The sequence below is a fragment of the Martes martes genome (assembly GCF_963455335.1).
Source record: "Martes martes genome assembly, chromosome: 7".
Classification (NCBI taxonomy): domain Eukaryota; kingdom Metazoa; phylum Chordata; class Mammalia; order Carnivora; family Mustelidae; genus Martes; species Martes martes.
This window is the reverse complement of record NC_137894.1, coordinates 57,843,346-57,863,140: the sequence shown is the minus strand read 5'-3', so window position 1 is coordinate 57,863,140 and position 19,795 is coordinate 57,843,346. Positions and strand designations below refer to the sequence as shown.

General features: G+C 38.6%; 1 protein-coding gene across 1 annotated transcript in view; it reads right to left on the bottom strand.

Moving 5' to 3' along the window:
• Window positions 1-17,881, bottom strand: part of FAM98B (family with sequence similarity 98 member B) — a 37,760-nt gene extending 19,879 nt beyond the window's left edge. Inside the window, exons 1-4 of the mRNA XM_080809224.1 lie at window positions 17,767-17,881; window positions 10,281-10,426; window positions 8,839-8,973; window positions 1,646-1,824 (exon numbers count right to left, since the gene is read on the bottom strand). Of these exons, the coding sequence (XP_080665350.1) occupies window positions 1,646-1,824; window positions 8,839-8,973; window positions 10,281-10,426; window positions 17,767-17,837 (531 nt within the window). The 5' untranslated portion in view covers window positions 17,838-17,881. The remainder of the gene's footprint in view (window positions 1-1,645; window positions 1,825-8,838; window positions 8,974-10,280; window positions 10,427-17,766) is intronic.
• Window positions 17,882-19,795: the final 1,914 nt, after the last annotated feature.

The window sequence follows — 19,795 nt, the reverse complement described above, 5'->3', positions numbered from 1 at the left end:
CCTCATTATAATGTGAAAAATAAGTGAGTTATTATATATAAACATTTAGAACAGTAAATGCTGTAGGTCTGTCATTATATTACTATAATTACATTAGATTCACATCTGAGCAGCTTCAAGTTAGAAAATAATAATTTTCTTTCCCAATGGTGACAAAGAGTATTCTGGACACATCACACGTATAATAAGGAAATTTTTGCTTTTGATAGGAACCGAATGGAGAAAAAAATCTTTTTAAGTAAATATTCGGCCACAATGGCCAAGTAACAACTACCTTATAATTAACCTGCCAGCATCTGAACACAGGTATTATAGCCTACTTCAAGTAGGGAAACAAAAGGTTTGGGGATATTTTTAATACTGAGACCCATAAAAGGGAAAAGCCTCTTTGGGATCAACATGTAGAGGCATGGGAAGATTAGAAAGAGCCTAGAAATCTGTCTCAATCTGAAATTATCCTAGACATTTTAGCCAATTCCATATCATTCTTAATCCAGATGAAAAGAGAAAATAAACATTGAAGAGTAACTTGTTAATTCTAAAATGTTTTTGAACGATTCACAGTGTTATTCTTTGGTCTGCAGGTTTCACAAAAAAGAAAAAAATGTTTTTAAAATGGGGTTTTCATCTTAATGATACCAAAATTATCTTATGTTCAATGAAGACAAATCTATTTTTCAGTTCAAAAGTTATCAAAGCAAAGCTATTTTATTCACGGATTTAGTATAACATAGTGTGTCTAAAAATGGAGTTTACCTAGTACCTATTCTTGAGAGTGCAAGTGTTCTTTTCCTTTAAAATAAATCCTGTATTATTCCCCTAGAGGACGCCTAGAAACTAGGCTGGAATTGGGTGTGCAAGAGTAGCATTCTCTCTAATATGTGGCTCAAGAGGGAAGAAGGGCAGGTAGTTTAATAACTGAAAAGAAATTTTCAAAAAGTTTAAGGTATACAGTTTGTAGTTGTTTTTAACTATATCAGGTAACTCATTCACTCATTCTCTATACAACAAACACTTACTAAACACCTATCCACCAGAAACTGCTTGCTCACTGCCAAAGACAACCATGTTACAATTCTGCATCAATATTTTTTTAAATGTAGTTTGCCTTTGACTTTGGAGGATTACTCTATTTCTTTCATTATACTACGACACAACTTTATTTAGGAAAGGGATCCTTTAACTTGCAAAGTGATTTCTAGCACAGAAAACTCTGGAAAGGCCTAAGGTCCCTCACTCATTAAGATCTGATTCCTGGGGTACCCGGGTGGCTCAGTGAGTTAAAGCCTCTGCCTTCCGCTCAGGTCATGATCTCAGGGTCCTGGGATCGAGCCCCGCATCGGGCTCTCTGCTCAGCAGGGAGCCTATTTCCCCCTCTCTCTCTCTCTCTGCCTACTTGCGATCTCTGTCTGTCAAATAAATAAATAAAATCTTTAAAAAACAAAATCTGATTCCTGAATATTAGCTATAGGTAAATTAAATCACATGCATATTAATTCAAAATCCAAAATTTGGTTTACAGGAAGATACACTTCTCCAGAAATAGAATGTATCTTAAAGGAAATATTTTCATTTTTAATGCAACATTTACATGTAAGCATTTAATTCCATTTTTGGGAAATGAAAAATAAAACAAATACAGTACCTTTGATTCCACTTGGTTTAGCATAAGCGGAATGTCAGAAGTTGCTGACTTGGGTACACCAAGAGTATCACAGATAGCTTGAACTTCCTGATAAATTTCACTGTTTTTATCTAACTGAGAATTTTTATGTTTCTTGTTCTGCAGTATCTGTAAAGCTTGAAGCTCTGTACTTAGAAATACTGTAATAAAAAAAGGGAAAAACATAATGTTAAAATATACAAGAGCCACTTAAAAATCCCATTTCTAGGTATATATACAAAAGAACTGAAATCAACATCTCAAAGAGATTTACACTGCCATGTCCCCTGCAGTACTGTTCACAATAGCCAAGAGAAAGAAACAACTTAAGTGCCCTTCAGTAGATGAATAAAGAAAATGAGGTATAATACACAGAATGGAATATTCAGCCTTAAAAAAAAGGAAATCCAGCCACTTGCGACCACATGGATGAACCTGGAGGACAGTATGCGAAGTGAAATAAGCCAAACACAGAAGGACAAATATAATGTGATATCACTTTTATCAGGAACCTAACACAGTCCAACTCATAAAGCAGAGAGTAGAATGGTGGTTGCCAGGGGCTGGGGGAGGGGGGAAACTAGAAGTTATCAAACAAATTTTTACGAAACAGGTGATCTGTTTTAATAAGGTTTTAAAATCAGAGGGACCGTGGCACAGTACTCATAAGCAAAGTCTGATACATTCTGGTCAGTGATCTCAGGGTCTTGAGGTCAAGCCCCGAGTCAGGCTCCCCACTTAGCAGGGAGTCTGCTTCTCCCCCTCCTCCTCTCCCTCTACCCCTCTTTCTGCGTTCCCTTTCTCTCTCTCTGAAAATAAATTAAATCTTTAAAAAATATTTGCTAAGGGGTAGATCATTATGTTAAGTGTTCTTATCACAAAAACAAATATAAAGAGGGCAGGAGGAAACTTTTTTAAAAGTAGGCATGCAGAATTTAAAGTCTAGTAGGAGAGACCCACCAGTAAATCAATAATGTAAGAATGTAGAATGTGTAAAACTAAAAACATGCTCTCTCATATGCAGAGTGCTCAACTTAGGGGAGAATGCACAGCTTTAACTATCTATAAGCTGACAGAGCAATCTGAATAACCATGGCCTTCAGGACAGACCACCCCAGGCTGTTCATAAGCCCCTTTACCATCCTTTCATTTACTCCTTTCAATAGCCATATAGAAGAAAATTACTCAATACTCTTATATGGCTACAGTTTTGTTTTAAATTAACTCTCACTGTAGTAGTTAAAATACTGGATCGTGTTTTTGTTTAAAATTATATACACACTACAAACACACTCTACAACACAGCAGTTTCAACTCCAGCTGAGAACTATCTGAGAAAACTGTTTAAAGTACAGACATACCTGATTTAATTGCACTTCACTCAACTACACTTCACAGACAATTCCATTTTTTACAGATTGGAAAGTGTGGCAAGTCTGTGTCGAGCAAGTCTATCAGCGCCATTTCCCCAACATTTGCTCACATCCTGTCTGTGTGTCACATTTTGGTAATTCTTGAAGGGGATTAAAAGAGCTATTCCAGGGAACACACAAATAAGAAAGTGAAACAGCCTTACTGCGGATATGGAGAAAGTCTGAGTGGTCTGAGTAAAAGACCAGACCAGCCACATTCCTTAAACCAATCTAATCCAGAGCAAGGCTCTACCTCTCTTCAATTCTATGAAGGCTGACAAAGGTGAGGAATCTGCAGAAGGAAAGTTTGAAGCTAGCAGAGGTTGGTTCATGAGGTTTAAGAAGCTGTCTCCAGGGGCGCCTGGGTGGCTCAGTGGGTTAAAGCCTCTGCCTCTGGCTCAGGTCGTGATCCCGGGGTCCTGGGATCGAGCCCCACATCGGGCTCTCTGCTCAGCAGGGAGCCTGCTTCCCCTTCTCTCTCTCTGCCTGCCTCTGCCTACTTGTGATCTGTCTGTCAAGTAAATGAATAAAATCTTTAAAAAAAAAAAAAAGAAGAAGAAGAAGCTGTCTCCATAGCATCAAAGTACAAGGTGAAGCAACAAGTGTGATACAGAAGTTGTAGCAAGTTATCCAGAAGAGCCAGCTAAGTAATGAAGGTGGCTATACTGAACAACAGATTTCCAGTGCAGATTAAACAGCCTACTATTGGAAGATGAGGCCATCTAGGACTTCTCGCAGAGACAAACCAATGCCTAGCTTCCAAGCTTCAAAGGGCAGGCTGACCTCTTGTTAGGGGCTAATGCAGGTGGGAACTTTAAGTTGAAGCCAGTGTTCATTCACCATTGTAAAAATCCTGGGGCCCTTAAAAATTCTGCTACACTACATCTACTCTGCATGTGCTCTGTAAATGGAACAACAAAGCCTGGGTGACAGCATGATTTATTGACTATTTTAAACCTACTGCTGAGACCCACTACTCAGAAAAAAAGATTCCTTTCAAAACAGAACTGCTCACTGACAACGCACCCAAGGGCTCTCACAGAACTCTACAATGAGATTAATGTTGCTTTCGTGCCTGCCAACACAATAGCCATTCTGCAGCCCATGGATCAAGGAGTAATTTTGACTTTCAAGTCTTATTATCTGAGAAATATAATCCCTAAGGCTATCACTGCCATAGGTCATGAATCCTCTGGTGGATCTGGGCAAAGTCAATTGAAATCCCTCTGAAGAGAATTCACCATTCTAGATGCCATTAAGAACATCCATGATTCATGGCTAGAGATCAAAATACTAACAGGAATTTGGAAGAAGCTCGGGGATGCCTCATCCTCGTGGATGCCTTCGAGGGGTCTAAGACTTCAGTAGAGGAAGTAACTGCAGATGTGGTGGGAATAGGAAGAGAACTAGAAGTAGAGCTGAAGATGTGGCCGAACTGCTACAGTCTCATGCCAAACTTAACAGATGAGGAGTTGCTTCTTATGGATAAGAAAATAGTTTCTTGAGATGGAACCTACTCATGGTAAAATATTGTGAAGACTGTTGAAATGACAACAAAGGATTTATAATATTCCATCAACTTAGTTGATAAAGCAGCAATAGGGTTTGGGGAGATAAACTGCAGTTTTGAAAGAAGTGAAATGCCATCAAAGAGCATCACAGATGCTACAGAGAAATTGTTTATAAAAGAGTCGAATGATGTGGCAAACTTCACTGCTGCCTTATTTTAAGCAACTGCCACAGCCAACTAACCTTCAGCAACCATCACCCTGAACAGCCAGTGGCCGTTAGGACAGAGGCAGGACCCTCTACCAGAAAAGATTACAACCTACTAAAAGCTCAATGACAGGGGCACCTGGGTGGCTCAGTGGGTTGGGCCTCTGCCTTCGGCTCAGGTCGTGATCTCAGGATCCTGGGATCGAGCCCCGCGTCGGGCTCTCTGCTCAGCAGAGACCCTGCCTCCCCCTCTCTCTCTGCCTGCCTGTGACCTCTCTGTCAAATAAATAAATAAAATCTTTAAAAATAATAAAAGATAATTAAAAAAATGAAAGCTCAATGACACCTAGTATTTTTTAGCAATAAGGCATTTTTTAATTAAGCTGTGTACATTTTTTAGACATAATGCTATGATTACACACTTAATAAACTATAGTATATTGTAAATATGACTTTTTTATGCACTAGAAAACCAAAAAATTCATTTGACTTGCTTCACTGTGATATTCACTTTATTGCAGTAGTCTGGAAATCAACTAACAGTATTCTCTGAGATATGCCTGTAGAGTTGCCAGGGTCCCACCCTCAAAGATTCTGGACCAGCAGATCTGAAGCAGGATGAGCTTCTATATGCTATTAGACCTAAGGTAATTCTCATGGGCAGGCAGGATTGAGAGTCACTGACTTAAAGACTTTTCCACAAAGTTTACACATGACAGTCAAAAGACCCCACAAAAAGCTAAGACCAATATGTATCAAGCCGTGTTTATGAGGACTATGCCAAAATCCTTCTGATTTCAAAACTTCATTTAAACAGATCACCAGTTCTTCAAAAATCTGTATTTTGGACAGAACCTAAGCTGGTCTGCCTTTGTTCTGGGAAACGTGTTCCATGTAATTCTACAAACAAGAGTTCAGTCTAATATTTAAAGTGCTAATCCATTCAGACGGCAAACAATATAGTAAAAAGTCTTCCCACCACAGATCTTCAGATTTCCCGTCCCTAGAGGCAATCAATATTAATTTCTTGGGTATCTTTTTAGGCATATGTGTATGTATACGGAGAATGCACATCTACCATCTACACACTTTTCTTTTATACAAATAAGAGCATACTGCACATGTTCTGTATATTTTTTATAATTTACCAATACAGCAGAAACCAGTCCATATCAGTACATTTGATCTATTTTCATTCTAATGGCTATATGATGGTATCACTGGAAGGATATACCATTTCTTTTTTTTCTTTCTTTTTTTTTTTTTTTTAATTTGACAGAGAGAGAGAGAGAGAGAGAGATATCACAAGTAGGCAGAGAGGCAGGCAGAGCGGGGTTGGGGGGGAAGCAGGCTCTCCGCCGAGAAGAGAGCCCAACGTGGGACTCGATCCTAGGACCCCAAGATCACGACCTGAGCCAAAGGCAGAGGCCCAACCCACTGAGCCACCCAGGCACCCAGGATATATCATTTCTATTTAACTACTATGAATAATGCCATAATAAACATCATTTTTATATATCTTTGTACACTTAGGGAAATAGGTATGTATTCCTAGTCATGGAATTTCCAAGTCAAAAGGTAGGTGGAAAAAAAAAAAGGCAGGTGAATTTTAACAGTGATACTGAGAATTTGCCCTTCTAAAAGGTTATACAATTATTCTCCCACATTTTCATGCCTATCGTATATAAGAATGCTTAGTCCCGCCTAATACAACGACTTTTTTTTTTTTGGTATTTACTCGCCTATTAAGTGAAAAATGGTATCCTGTCATTTTACTTTTGTAACTCTTTAACTCTGAGAAATACTGTTGCATCTTTTTACGTTCAGAAGCAACTTTTTTTTAAAGATTTTATTTATTTATTTGACAGAGAGAGAAATCAGAAGTAGGCAGAGCAGCAAGCAGAGAGAGGGGGAAGCAGGCTCCCTGCTGAGCAGAGAGCCCCATGTGGGGCTCAATCCCAGGACCCTGAGATCATGACCTGAGCCAAAGGCAGAGGCTTAACCCACTGAGCCACCCAGGCGCCCCTCAGAAGCAATTTTTTAAAAACTTTTTTCTGTAGAGTGCCAGTTCATGTCTTTTGTAATTTACACATTTTTCCAGGGAGTTTTTATCTTTTTCTTCTTGATTTATAAAAGCTCTTCACATAGTAAGGACCTTTTTATCTTTTACATGTTGCAAACACACCCAAGAAAAATATGAAGAGGCTTATTAATCAGTATGTTCTAAAGACACTCAAACTCAAGATGGAAGAGATGGTGGTAAGACTGTGAACTGGTATATCCCTGAAGCAAAATATGGCAATATATCTAAGTAAAAGTAACAACAAATATGAATGAGCAAATTAAAAAATATGAACAAATTAAAAACAGAAAAGAATCTAAATACCATTATGTAAAAATGTTATGCCCATAGCATAGAATGTTATGTAGCCAATTTTAATTATTTTTTCCAAAAAAAATTTTAAGTGATGAAAAAATGCTCACAACACATTAAATGAAAAGAAGAAAGAGAAGGAACTGTATCTATGATAGACTCCAATCTTATTTAAATGTATGTGTGTAAAGGAAAAGAGCTGGAAAAGAAAATATACCAAGAAGTTATTAATGATTCTCTCTGGGGAGTGAGATTATCAATGATTTTTTTCCTTACAATTCTTCCTACTTTTTAAGATTTCTAGGATGATTATATAATTTTTTAACATATAAAATTTTCCATTCTATTTTCAAGCACATAGCAGCATCAAATACATTCACACTGTTGTGCAACCATCACCACCATCCAACTCCAGAACATTTTTATCTTCCCCAACAAATACTATACCCATTTAGCACTAATTCCCTGTTTTGCCCCACCTTGCAGGCATGCATTTTCATAATCAGAAAAAGCTATACCAATTTCTCTTACATCTCTTCTTCACTTTTACTTGTACCATAAATCTGTATTGCTATTATTACTCAGATTTTTAGCAGATAATGCAAAAAGGGAAACACAATTGAGTACACAGTTCTCACTGACTGAAAGGGCATAAAAGTTCCTCTAGGCCATTGCTTCTTAGCTTCCTTTCTGTCCCAATATATCTAAGGGTTACTATACAACCTATCATTACTAACAATGGTTCATTAAATCAGTGATTCATACTAAATGGAAGATGGGAAAACAGTGCAAGAGATAGGGGCAGAGAGCACATAATTTTTTATCCCCCCAACACACACAAAGTAATTCAAATGTCAACACTACTATCAGTACCACTCAACATTTATCATTTCTGCACCAATGAAACAAACATTACTAACACTAGAGTCTATTAGGAATATAGCGCATGGATCGCTTTATAAATGGTGCAACCCAAAATAACAGAAATCTTCAGTAATAAGGACGCTAGAAAAATTCTCTCAAATGGCCACTGTAGAACTTTCAAAACAACATGAAATTTAACTGAATTAAAAAAAAATTTAAAGGACCCCAATACAAATAGACATATTATTTATGGTAACTATCTGGATGTAGGGTAATCAATACTCCAAACTCACCCCTGAAAAAAATAGGCCACACTCACTAGAATTCAAATGTCCAGAGAACACAATTTTTTTAAAAAACCCTCGTGCCTAGAGCAGTTTCTAGTACAGTAATTGGTGATCAGTAAATATTTTTGAACTGTCATTCAACATCTATCACTACAAACAAGATCTAATAATCTACTTAGCTGCCTAGTTTCAGAGTTTTAAGAATAAATAGGACTCTAAACGACCAACTTTAGTCATTTAGTCATGCATGCTCAGAGATGAATTAATGAAAGAAAAATAACTAAAATAATATATAAATCACAAACACAGGGCATTCTATATTGGCCAAATCAACCGTAAGTAGTTGAAATCTTAGCACTTTAGAATTTATACCACATTTATATAAGTATCTCTACGTCAGCTTCAGATTAAAACCTTTCTAACAAAATTTCTAAAGCTTCACTAATGAAATTTCATGAATACTGAAAATAACAAAACCACAAAAAACACACGAGTTGAAATGTTCAAAGAAAGGTAACTTACGTAGAAGCTTCAAACAGTCATCCTTCTTTTTTAAACGGTCCTTAATATCTCCTGATATGAGTACAGAATATGGGCATGCCATTTCTTTTAAAAACCCACTTATCTCAAGCTGGAAGCTTTCTAGATCATCTCTTCCTTTAAAGAAGAAAAATCATAAAACACTTACTAAATATTTACAATCTAATCTGAAACTATAAAATCTACCTCTAAATGATTTCAATTTTACATTCAATTATAAATTTTCAACTGAAATTAAATCCTTACACATGTGACCCCAATGCTCAGGTAATCAAACAACTTCTACAGAAAGTAATACTTAAATTTAAGAACTTAAGTATCTAATCATGAGATATGTATTTTTGTATTTCAATCCCTGATGAGTATTTTCCAACAGACTTTCCACAAAAGCAGATAAACTGGGAATATTTTATGTCAGTAACTGAAATATTAAAAGCATTACTATGGCTATAATTATTAATTGGCTTCAGAGCAAATGACTTCTACTGTATTTCTACAGATTCAGATAACAAATGCAATCATCTAATTAAGCCTCATTGCTTATCTTTCTTTCACAATCTAATTATGTAGAAATTTGTGCCACATGTTTTAAATTCAGCTAATTTTACTTTGCTACTTTGAATTCTATTGGATGTGGCAAGAAAAGAAAATTTTAAAGTAAGGATAGCTTCAGAAGGGAAGACTACTTTGTACCCCATCAAATGCTCAATCATAAAAAATTTTTCATTTTAGTTCTCTCACTGAAATTCTACGAATTGAAGACCCACAAGGACTCCAATTACCAAGACAGTAAATGAATTAAACTTTTCTGAGGTAGCACAGGAGTTTTTTTATAGTATTCCTATGTAAATCCATGTCCTGAGTTATAGGCTTGCTAATGCAACTCAAATTACTTTAACGAAACAAAAACAAAACCTTAATTTAAAATAAGCAGTATTCAAAAATTAAACTGTTTAAATAATCAAATTCAGACTTTACTTTTTCTAAAGAATACGTAAGACTGTAAACAGTTAGGGGCGCCTGGGTGGCTCAGTGGGTTAAGGCCTCTGCTTTCAGCTCGGGTCATGATCCCAGGGTCCTGGGATCGAGCCCCGCATCGGGCTCTCTGCTCCGCAGGGAGCCTGCTTCCTCCTCTCTCTGTCTGTCTCTCTGCCTACTTGTGATCTCTGTCTGTCGAATAAATAAATAAAATCTTTAAAAAAAAAAAGACTGTAAACAGTTATTGTTTATAATCTTATATAAATTTAAGAACAAACTTTGAATTAATATATAATTTAATCTAAGTATATTTAATATTATATACTGTAGTCCTTCATAATATTAATGCTTTTTCTTTGTAGACAAACCACAGGCAAAACTATAAATCATAAGCTATCATTTCACTTTACTATTATACAAAAGTAAATAAAACACAATGACAATACCAGCTGAAGTGATACTTTCTTCCAAGTTGCACAATGATTTTATTTGAGAGCCTAACCAAACACAGAGCTCTGAAAATTCAGGTGAAGACAGTCCACCCTCTGCTGCTTTGGTAAGGGCTTGCTCTTCTAACAGTGGTCCCTTATACCTAGAAAGGAAGACATAAAAGGTTTAAAAAACAAAAAAACAAAAAAACTTGATAGTAATCTATACCAAGGCCTGCTGCGTATTTTTGTAAATAAAGTTTTAGCAGAACACAGCCAATAAAGATATCCATTCACAGACTGTCTCTGGCTGCTTTCACAATGCAACTGCAGAGTTGTTAATATGGTCAGCAAAGCCTATGATTTTTATTATTGGGTCTGTTACAGACATAGTTTGCCAATTTCTGCCCTATTTAATTGACATTTGGCTTTTTTCCCTTTATTTTATCATTGCTTAGTAAAATTATCAACCAATTTTAACATAAATATTACAACTAACACAAAGTCAAATAGAACAGAGTCTAATAACCATATACTAGTAACAAAAACCAGAAAAAAGAAAATTTAGTGAAAAAAAATACATGCAAATTTTAAATTAAAAAATTAAAGCTGAGGGGCACCTGGGTGGCTCAGTCAGTTAAGCATCTACCTTAGGCTCAGGTCATGATCCCAGAGTACTGGGATCAAGTACAGCATCAGGTTCCTTGCTCGGCAGTGAGCCTGCTTCTCCCTCTGCCTGCTCCTCCCCCTACTTGTGTGCGCTCCCTCTCTGACAAATAAAGAAAATCTTAAAAAAAAAAAAAAAAATTCCTTTCCATGTGATGAAACTACCTACTCAATATACTGATAAACATTTCTTTCATTTTGCTTTCAACTCAACAATTTGCTGTCTCTCTGTTTTGACTTCATTTATTTAATTTAGCTTTATAATTATGTAAAACATTTACATTGTTTCAAAGTATAATTTACAAAACAAGGTACATTCAAATTAAGCTTGCAATCTTTTTTTTCCTTAATTTTTTTATTTTTTTATAAGTAGCTTGCAATCTTAATCTTGTTCCCTCTACTCTGTTCTCCCTCACCCCTATAGGTAACTATGTTTATTAGTTTGGGTTTGTCATTCCATGTTTTTAAATATAAACATATACATACTTCTTTTTTAGGTAAAGGTAGTCTACTATACACTCTTCTATTCCTTGCTTTAAACAATACACACACATACATTTACATATACAGCCAATCCCTGAACAACAGTGGGGTTAGGGGTGTCAATCCCCATGTAGTAACTTTTGACTCCTAAAACACTTACCTACTACTACCCTACATTTGACTGGAAGCTTTACTGATTATATAAACAGCCAATTAACACACACTTTGTATACGTGCTATATACTTTCTTTGTATAACAGCCAATTAACACATACTTTGCATACATACTATATATTTTCTTTGTACGGTAAAGAAAATTATCAATAGTTTCACAGTGTACATATCTTACTGAAAAAAGTCCACATACAAATGGACTCACATGGTTCAAATTCATATTGTCAACTATACTGGAGAACAGCAGAGACACTACTCAATTACCTTTTTATTTATTTATTTATTTATTTATTTATTTATTTATTTAATTTATTAGACAGAGAGAGAGCGAGAGAGATCACAAGCAGGCAGAGCAGCAGGCAGAGAGAAAAGGGGAAGCAGACTCCCTGCTAAGCAGAGAGTCAGATGCAGATGCAGGGCTAGATCCCAGGACTCTGAGATCATGACCTGAGCTGAAGGCAGAGGCTTAACCCAATGAGCCACCCAGGCGCCCCACTACTCAACTATTTTATAGGTGTACAGTACTCCAATGTCTGGAGTATTTGGGTTATTTGCAGTGTTTTGCTCTTACAAAAAAACTGGCAACTTTTTGGCTGGTTATACCTGGGATAGATTTCTAGAGGTGAGACTGATAGGTCAAAAGGTAAATGAATATGTAACTTTGCTAGATATTATTAAATACTCCTCTACAGGGATTGTACCATCAGGTGTAAGAGTACTCATTCCTCTGTAACTCACCAAAGTTGCCAAACATTTAGATTTTTGACCATCTGGTATCTCAGTATAGTTTTAATTTACATTTCTCTTAAGAGCAAGGCCGTACATCTTTTCATACGTTTAAAGACCATTTGCGTTTCTTTTTCTCTGAATCTCTGGTCATAGTTCATGAAGGGTGAGTATTTTCAAATCCTCATTTGACAGGTAAGAAATTAAGGCTTAATAAGGTTAAGATACCTGCCTTAAGTAGCAGGCTAGGCACAGTAACAGGCATGCACAAATAGAAATAAAGCCATAGATACTGATAATTATATTTATTTATAATTCACTTGGTCTTCAGAGCAATGCTGTGAAGTCGGCATGATATTAATGCTGTAGGATCAGAAGATAATAGCTAGGTGACGACACTAGGATTTAAATCCAGAGTTGAACCCAAACACTCCCTATGAACTCAAACTTCTGTCTATGCTAATAAGGAAAGTTAATGAAATAACCTGGCCAGTTGACACAGCCAGGTAGAGAGAGAGCTGGGACTAGACCACTGTCTCTGCTCCTACAGGCAAGACTGGTTCTTCTATACGTTACCTTTCCTCCATATCTCACAGTGCCTCTTACTGAGATTTAATAGTAAACATCTTCTTTCCCCCTCTTACTTTCATCTCTACAATAAAGAAATAATCAGGGACGCCTGGGTGGCTCAGTGGGGGTAAAGCCTCTGCCTTCGGCTCGGGTCATGATCTCAGGGTCCTGGGATCGAGCCCCACATCGGGCTCTCTGCTCAGCGGGGAGCCTGCTTCCCTTCCTCTCTCTCTGCCTGCCTCTCTGCCTACTTGTGATCTCTGTCAAATAAATAAAATCTAGGGCGCCTGGGTGGCTCAGTGGGTTAAAGCCGCTGCCTTCGGCTCAGGTCATGATCTCAGCGTCCTGGGATCGAGCCCCGCATCGGGCTCTCTGCTCAGCAGGGAGCTTGCTTCCTCCCTTCTCTCTCTGCCTGCCTCTCTGCCTACTTGTGATCTGTCAAATAAATAAATAAAATCTTAAAAAAAAATAAAAATAAATAAATAAAATCTTTAAAAAAAAAGAAATAATCATAAACTCTTGAATAAATTTAATTCTTATCATTGGTGAGGTTATTTTTAACTGAAATGCCGATTATAAAATTCAATAAAATTTTTCAAATCACCAAAAATACTGAATTTAGAAGGGGAAAAACCCCTACAAATCTTAATGCCTCAGCTCACCAAATCAGGTAAAAATAAAAAGAAGAAAAAATGCATTTAACAAAACCAAACATCTGATAATAATCACAATTATATGGCAACTAACACCAAAAACTGCTTTTACACTAGGCCAGTGCTGTGTGCTTTATGTATATCACCTCACTTAACTGCCGTATCTAATAAGATAGGGATTACTATTATGTTCTTAGTTCATTCAACGTATTTTTATTTAAGTAGGAAAGCGCTACTCTGGGGACACCTCCCCTAGGCCTAGACTCCCCCAGAGCCACCTATATGGGAAACACAGTTGCTTTGAGCTCTGGTGATCCAATCTTCAATCCATTAGGGCCACTGGCAAACCCCCACAAAGACACAGGCGATGACTAATTTACTTTCTCTTTCCCATTTCCATCAGCCAACATATAAAATATGAGACCCTTTCCTTTGCTCTGTCATTTGTATGCCCTACTGGCTTGCCTCTGATCCAGCTCTCCACTTACTGACCCAAACTCTTCCACTATGTTTCATCTACAAACAACTGTTCTAGATTGATAGTCAGAAAGATTATCCCTACCACCTCTAGCTTTGGTGATTTTACTCTCTGAAAGTTCTTAAAGGACAGATGGTAGGGCTTTTGCCCTCCTTGATTCCCAAAACAGTATCCATATTATTGGTCCCCCACCATCTTATAAATACCTCCTTCTCTCTTTAGGCGCAGGCCAGTCAGACTTGCCACTCTCCCTTTTGTGGTTTTCACCTATTAATAGCTTGGACACTCCCCCAAATTCCTTGTGCTGTTTTTCTCTCCAATCCCATTTCTGCTGTTTGCCTGTATGCATACCCTATGCAATATCCTGAGCTCTCAATTCCTGAAATTCATCTTCTCAGACCTTTGCCATGAGATGTCGTGAGGCACCCCTTAGACCTTGCCATCACCAGGAACTACTCTACCTCCGAAATCACTAAATCAAACCCGTCACTCCCTGACCACAACCTACTACCTATTCTTTTAGCTTGCTCTTTTGACCACTCAACTCTCCTTGGATCTCATTTCTACCTCCATTCCACTGATCACTCCATATTCTCTGTATTTCCTACCTCCCTGCTATCTTCATTTTCTTCCCTTTCCAAATTAGATTCCAAGGTGTATCATTTCATTTTGGTTCTCAATACTCACTGAAGAAATGAATCCTTGATACCGTCATCCCCTTCAGCTCTAATATCCAATCAATCACTAAGTTCTACAGTGCGTACTTTTTTCCATATCCACCTCCACTGAGCAGTCATCACTTCTTGCCCTGACTACTAAATTCTCTAAGCACCTCCATCTTACTGAAGTAACTTTTCAAACTAGATATCTGATCTCTCCCCTTTTTATTTAAAATCCTTCAAACATGCCCCACTGCTGTTAAAACAAAGAACAAAATCCACAACACAGCCTAAAAAGTGCTGCATGCCTTCATCCTCCCCTAACTTTTCAATCAGATCTTCCACCATCTTGGCCACTGCTCTCTGCTCTCCAGGTGCATGGGCCTCCTTCCAGTTATTCTAATACAGCAAATTCCTTTCCACGTCAAGAGCTTTCATCTTCTGTTCCCAATTTAAGAACACCCTTGTCCTCTTTTCCTATGAATCTCACCTAGTTTACTCCTGTCCACCTCCTGTCATGTCATGTCACCCTGCTCTTTTCCTTTGAAGAGCTTATTAAGGTTTATAGTATTTGTGTGATCACATCCGTTTTTCCACTGGACTGTAAGCTCCACGGGGACAGAGATCAATTCTGTCCTGCACACAAATGACTTCTCAGAACAGTTTTCAACATACAGTTGTGTTCAATAAATAACTGAAATAAACTTCCTTCCATAATGCTGATTCCAAACTAAGATGTGAAGATTTTTTAAAATACGCATGCCGTACTGTACCCCTTAAGATCATGATCCAGTCAATATCGTACAGAACAGACTGGAACCTTTTATTTCACAAGCTCCATACATGATTCTGATGCACAACCAGGGCTGAGATCCCCTCTACAAAATCATAGATGGTCAGAACTAAAAAAAGACTTTTGAAATCATGTGCTTCAGCCTCCTCCTCTCAGATGAGGAAACAAAGTTATCTCCACCCAGTTTTCATGTGTATCACTGAACTCTTTTTTCACATACATTTTCCCTTTTAACTCCTCCCTTTAATTTCCAATTTTACCTTATAAACTAAAGAACTTTCACTAATAGGCTAAATGTCCAGTTACAACAGAAAATGCATTATTCACAAACTAAATGGGTATTTTACAACAGTGTTCAAATACAACACATATTGTAAGTAAATACCACTTTCCACATTTCATTTTCATTGTAAGAAAAATCAACTTCAAAATTTTGTCCCCAGCTATTCCAGGAAAATCAATTCTAAAGTATATAAACTGTTTTACTTTCCATATGGAATAATCTGAAACTAATTTTCCTTGGTAAAAGTCAAGATTATAGCAAAGTTCATTTTTCAAAATGCTTACAAAAGAAACAAATTCGGGGCACTTGGGTGGCATAGTTGGTTAAGCATCTGACTCTTGGTTTTGGCTCAGGTCCTGATCTCAGGGTCATGAGATTGAGCCCCTCATGAGGATCTGTGCTCAGGGTATTGTCTGCTTAAGGTTCTGTCTCCCTCTCCCTCTGCTTCTCCACCCAGCCCCTCTAAAATAAATAAATAAATCTTAAAAAAAAAAAAAAAAAAGGAAAGAAACAAATTCAAGGAATGAAATAAGAGAAAAAAGCACTGACTTTCTCTTTGTCATAAACTACTTACAGAATCATACTATTTTTATCTGGAGGCCCTGGAATCTGAAACTATTTGGGGGCTACACACTTCTAGTAAGTATTTTAACTTGTTTTGCTTTACTTCCTTAACCAAGTCAGGTGAAAATTCCCAAGAGATTTCACAGAATAAAAATGCCCCTTAAATGATCACTGTCTCAGTTCTTTCAGTTGACAAACATTTATCCTGGACTTATCTACTAAGTGCAAGACTTTGTTACATCACAAAGTAGATAATCCCTGCAGTCTACAAGAAGCAACTGATAGAACAGGCAAGTGCAGTTTTAGAAAAAATAAAGGGGGTGGGGGTGAGGTTTTCAAACTTCAATACAGAACCGTACAGTGCAAAGGCACAGCCTTTCCCATTCAAGAAATTCCAGCATTTGGCATGGCAAACGATTGTGCAGATGGCTCCAATCTCTTTAAGTAAGGTGTATTTTTTGATCCTAAACTATGTGTCCCTATGTCTATCTCTATGCACTCTCTTCTTTGAACTTCTCTTCATTTACCCATTTATTCAACCACTATTTATTCTCCCAGACCACACTGTAGGAGGTAGCTGGAACAAGACAGGTAAAGGCACCTGATTTCCTGGAGCGTGGGGGCGGGGGATAAGGAGGTGGCAGTACCAGAGAGGCTAAATAAATACAGAGGACAAGATAGTTTGGGATGACAACATAGGGAGGGAGACTACTTTGCATGCATTGATCCCAGTGCTTCGAAGTATTTAACATCATTCCAGGAGTTCTCAGCGCACTTAGTATTCTGAATTGTAAATTCCGGTAGACTCTTTGTAGCCCTCAACAACTATGTGAGCTACTGGTAATCTGCAAACTGTCTCCTTCCTCTGCCTAGCACATAAATATGCATTAGTTAACGCATATTAACGCCACAGTAATATGCAATTAACAAATGGATGAAACGGTTGAATGAATGGACCCACAATTAACTTGGGCACTTGCTCCGGTCAAGGAAGCAAGAGATTCGCTCCCCAGCCCTAATTAAGCCACAGGTTGTACCTGGCAGGAGACAACAGCCCCCAGCCGCAGTCGGGGTTCCAGCACCCCACAGCCCCAGGCGGGACAACTACGTCAACACAAACAGCACCCGTGGGGCAGGGACACGCGCTCCTCGGACGGGCTGGTGCGAGCCCTGCTGCTCCACACCAACGCCGTGGCTCGCGGCTACGGAGTTTCGGGGCCAAGAGTTTGGAAGAGGGGGCCACGCGCCCCAGCTCTCCAGCCCTGCTCCACCCCCCAAACGGATTTCTCTCCCGCCTCCCTCTTAACTCCGTCGGCGCCGGCGGGAGCACGGCGGGGAAGGAGGCCTCCACCAAGATGCCGGAGCCCAGCGGAGGCCCACGGGCAGGAGACCGCAGCAGCCACGTGGAGGGAGAGCTTACGTTTTCAGGGGAAGGGCATCCCCGGGAATACTCACCCCAGCGCCTCCAGGGTGTCCAGAACGTCCCCCTCCATCGTAGGTTCGGGACCCAACTCCGGCCCTCTCATGGTCCTTCGGCCCAAAGCTGTTCGGCGCCCTAAGAAGCCCGCCGGAAACCTGCGTCACGGCGCCAAGGTTCCGGGTGGAGTCTCAGTCAGGACTGCCGAGGAGCGCCTCCAACTGGGGGCGTAACCGTTCCGGCCGCCGGCGATCCGCTGGCCGTGAGGAAAGCCGCCCGAGAGAGCAGTGAGGCGTGTTTATTGTGCTGGGTCTCTTCTGTGTGTTGAACTCAATCCTAGCAAACACCGCGATTCTACCCAAGTTGTTCTCAACCTATCAGGCTCGGGATCTCTCTTTTAATAACGAAAGTCCCAAAACGGAATCGTTATCTTGGGCTAAAATTGGCACATAATGCCGTATAGAGACACTTATTTTTAAATCAGTATGCACAGCAATGCTCCAGCTTAAAAGAATAAAGGAAAAGTAATGTATGACAATATTGTTAGGCTGTGAAACGTGGATCAGCGGGATGATGGGGTGCTTCCGTCTGTGTGGAATCCTCTTAAACACACAGACAAGGTGTTGTACTGCTGACACAGTATACGCGAGCGGTATAGGAAACAAAAATACCATGGGCAGAGTAGGGTGGTTGATGTGATTTTCCAAAATTGTGACTAACTCTTCATAAAGTTCCAAACAAAACACTATTCCTTCCGTGTACTAGTCATGGAGAATTCAGACTCTCTAAGCCATGCAAAAAAAAAAAATACTTAATCGTTCATATGCAAAAGAGTCCGGATTTAAGGTAAAATCATTACTAACAGTTTTATCACCAGGCACCTGGGTGGCTCAGTCAGTGAGGGGTGGGACTCTTGATTTGGGCTCAGGTCATGATCTCAGGGTCCTGAAATCCGAACTTGTGTGGGGCTGTGTGCTGGGCATGGAGCTTGCTTAAGATTCTCTCTACCTGTCTCTCTGCCCCTCTTCCCTCTCTCTCTCCCTCTCTAAACAAAACAAGAACCAGTTATATCACCTACATGAACATCCAATGGGTCTTCGGAGAGTTGTGCAGACACATAACCAATGGCCCTTGTAATGTACTGTCCCCTCCCTTGTGGAAGATAGCATCCTTTGACCCAGTTCACTAAAAGTAATGCCCTCGCATCTCTATTATTGCTACAAATAAAAAGCTTACCCATAAAACTGTAAAACTCTAAATGTGAATCCATTTCAGTAATGACTACTCTACCATATAACCCAGGCTTTAAATATAAAATTATTTGCAGTTTAATGTATCTGAATTTATCCCCAAACCAAAGAGAGAATGTATGTTTTGAATGGTTGTTGCCTCCTTCAAACAGTTGCAGAGTCATAAAAAACACTATTTTTAGTAATCTTGGCAAAAAAGTCTCTACAAGGGACGCCTGGGTGGCTCAGTTAAGCTGCTGCCTTCAGCTCAGGCCATGATCCCAGGGTCTGCAGGGAGCCTGCTTCTCTCTTGGCCCCTGCCTGCCACTCTGCCTGCTTTTGTGTGTGCTCTCTCTCTCTCTCTTTCTCTGACAAATAAATAAATAAATAAATAAATAAATAAAATCTTTTAAAAAGTCTCTACAAATATCAAGTAGAAATGAGGTAACTATTCTTTATTAATGTTGATCTCGAGTGTTCGGCAATTTTTACTAACTGAAGCACAGAAAAAAAGAAAAACTAAAAATACAAGGAAAAAAAAAAGCATGACAGGTACGTGGGAAAGAAAAAAGGCCAGATGCTAGAAGAGATTCTAGATTTTTTTTTTTTGAAGAAAAGAGATAGCATTAAATGTAAATATTAGAAATTTTTAAAAGACTGAAAATTAATTATCTAAATGTGAATCCAGATAAGCTGAAAAAAAAGCAAATTAAATCCCAGAAAAACAAATAGAAATAATAAAGAGACATCAATAACAGACATCATTGAAATGGGAGAAAAGAGAACCTGGGTGGCTCAGTCTGTTAAACATCTGCCTTTGGCTCAGCTCATGATCCTG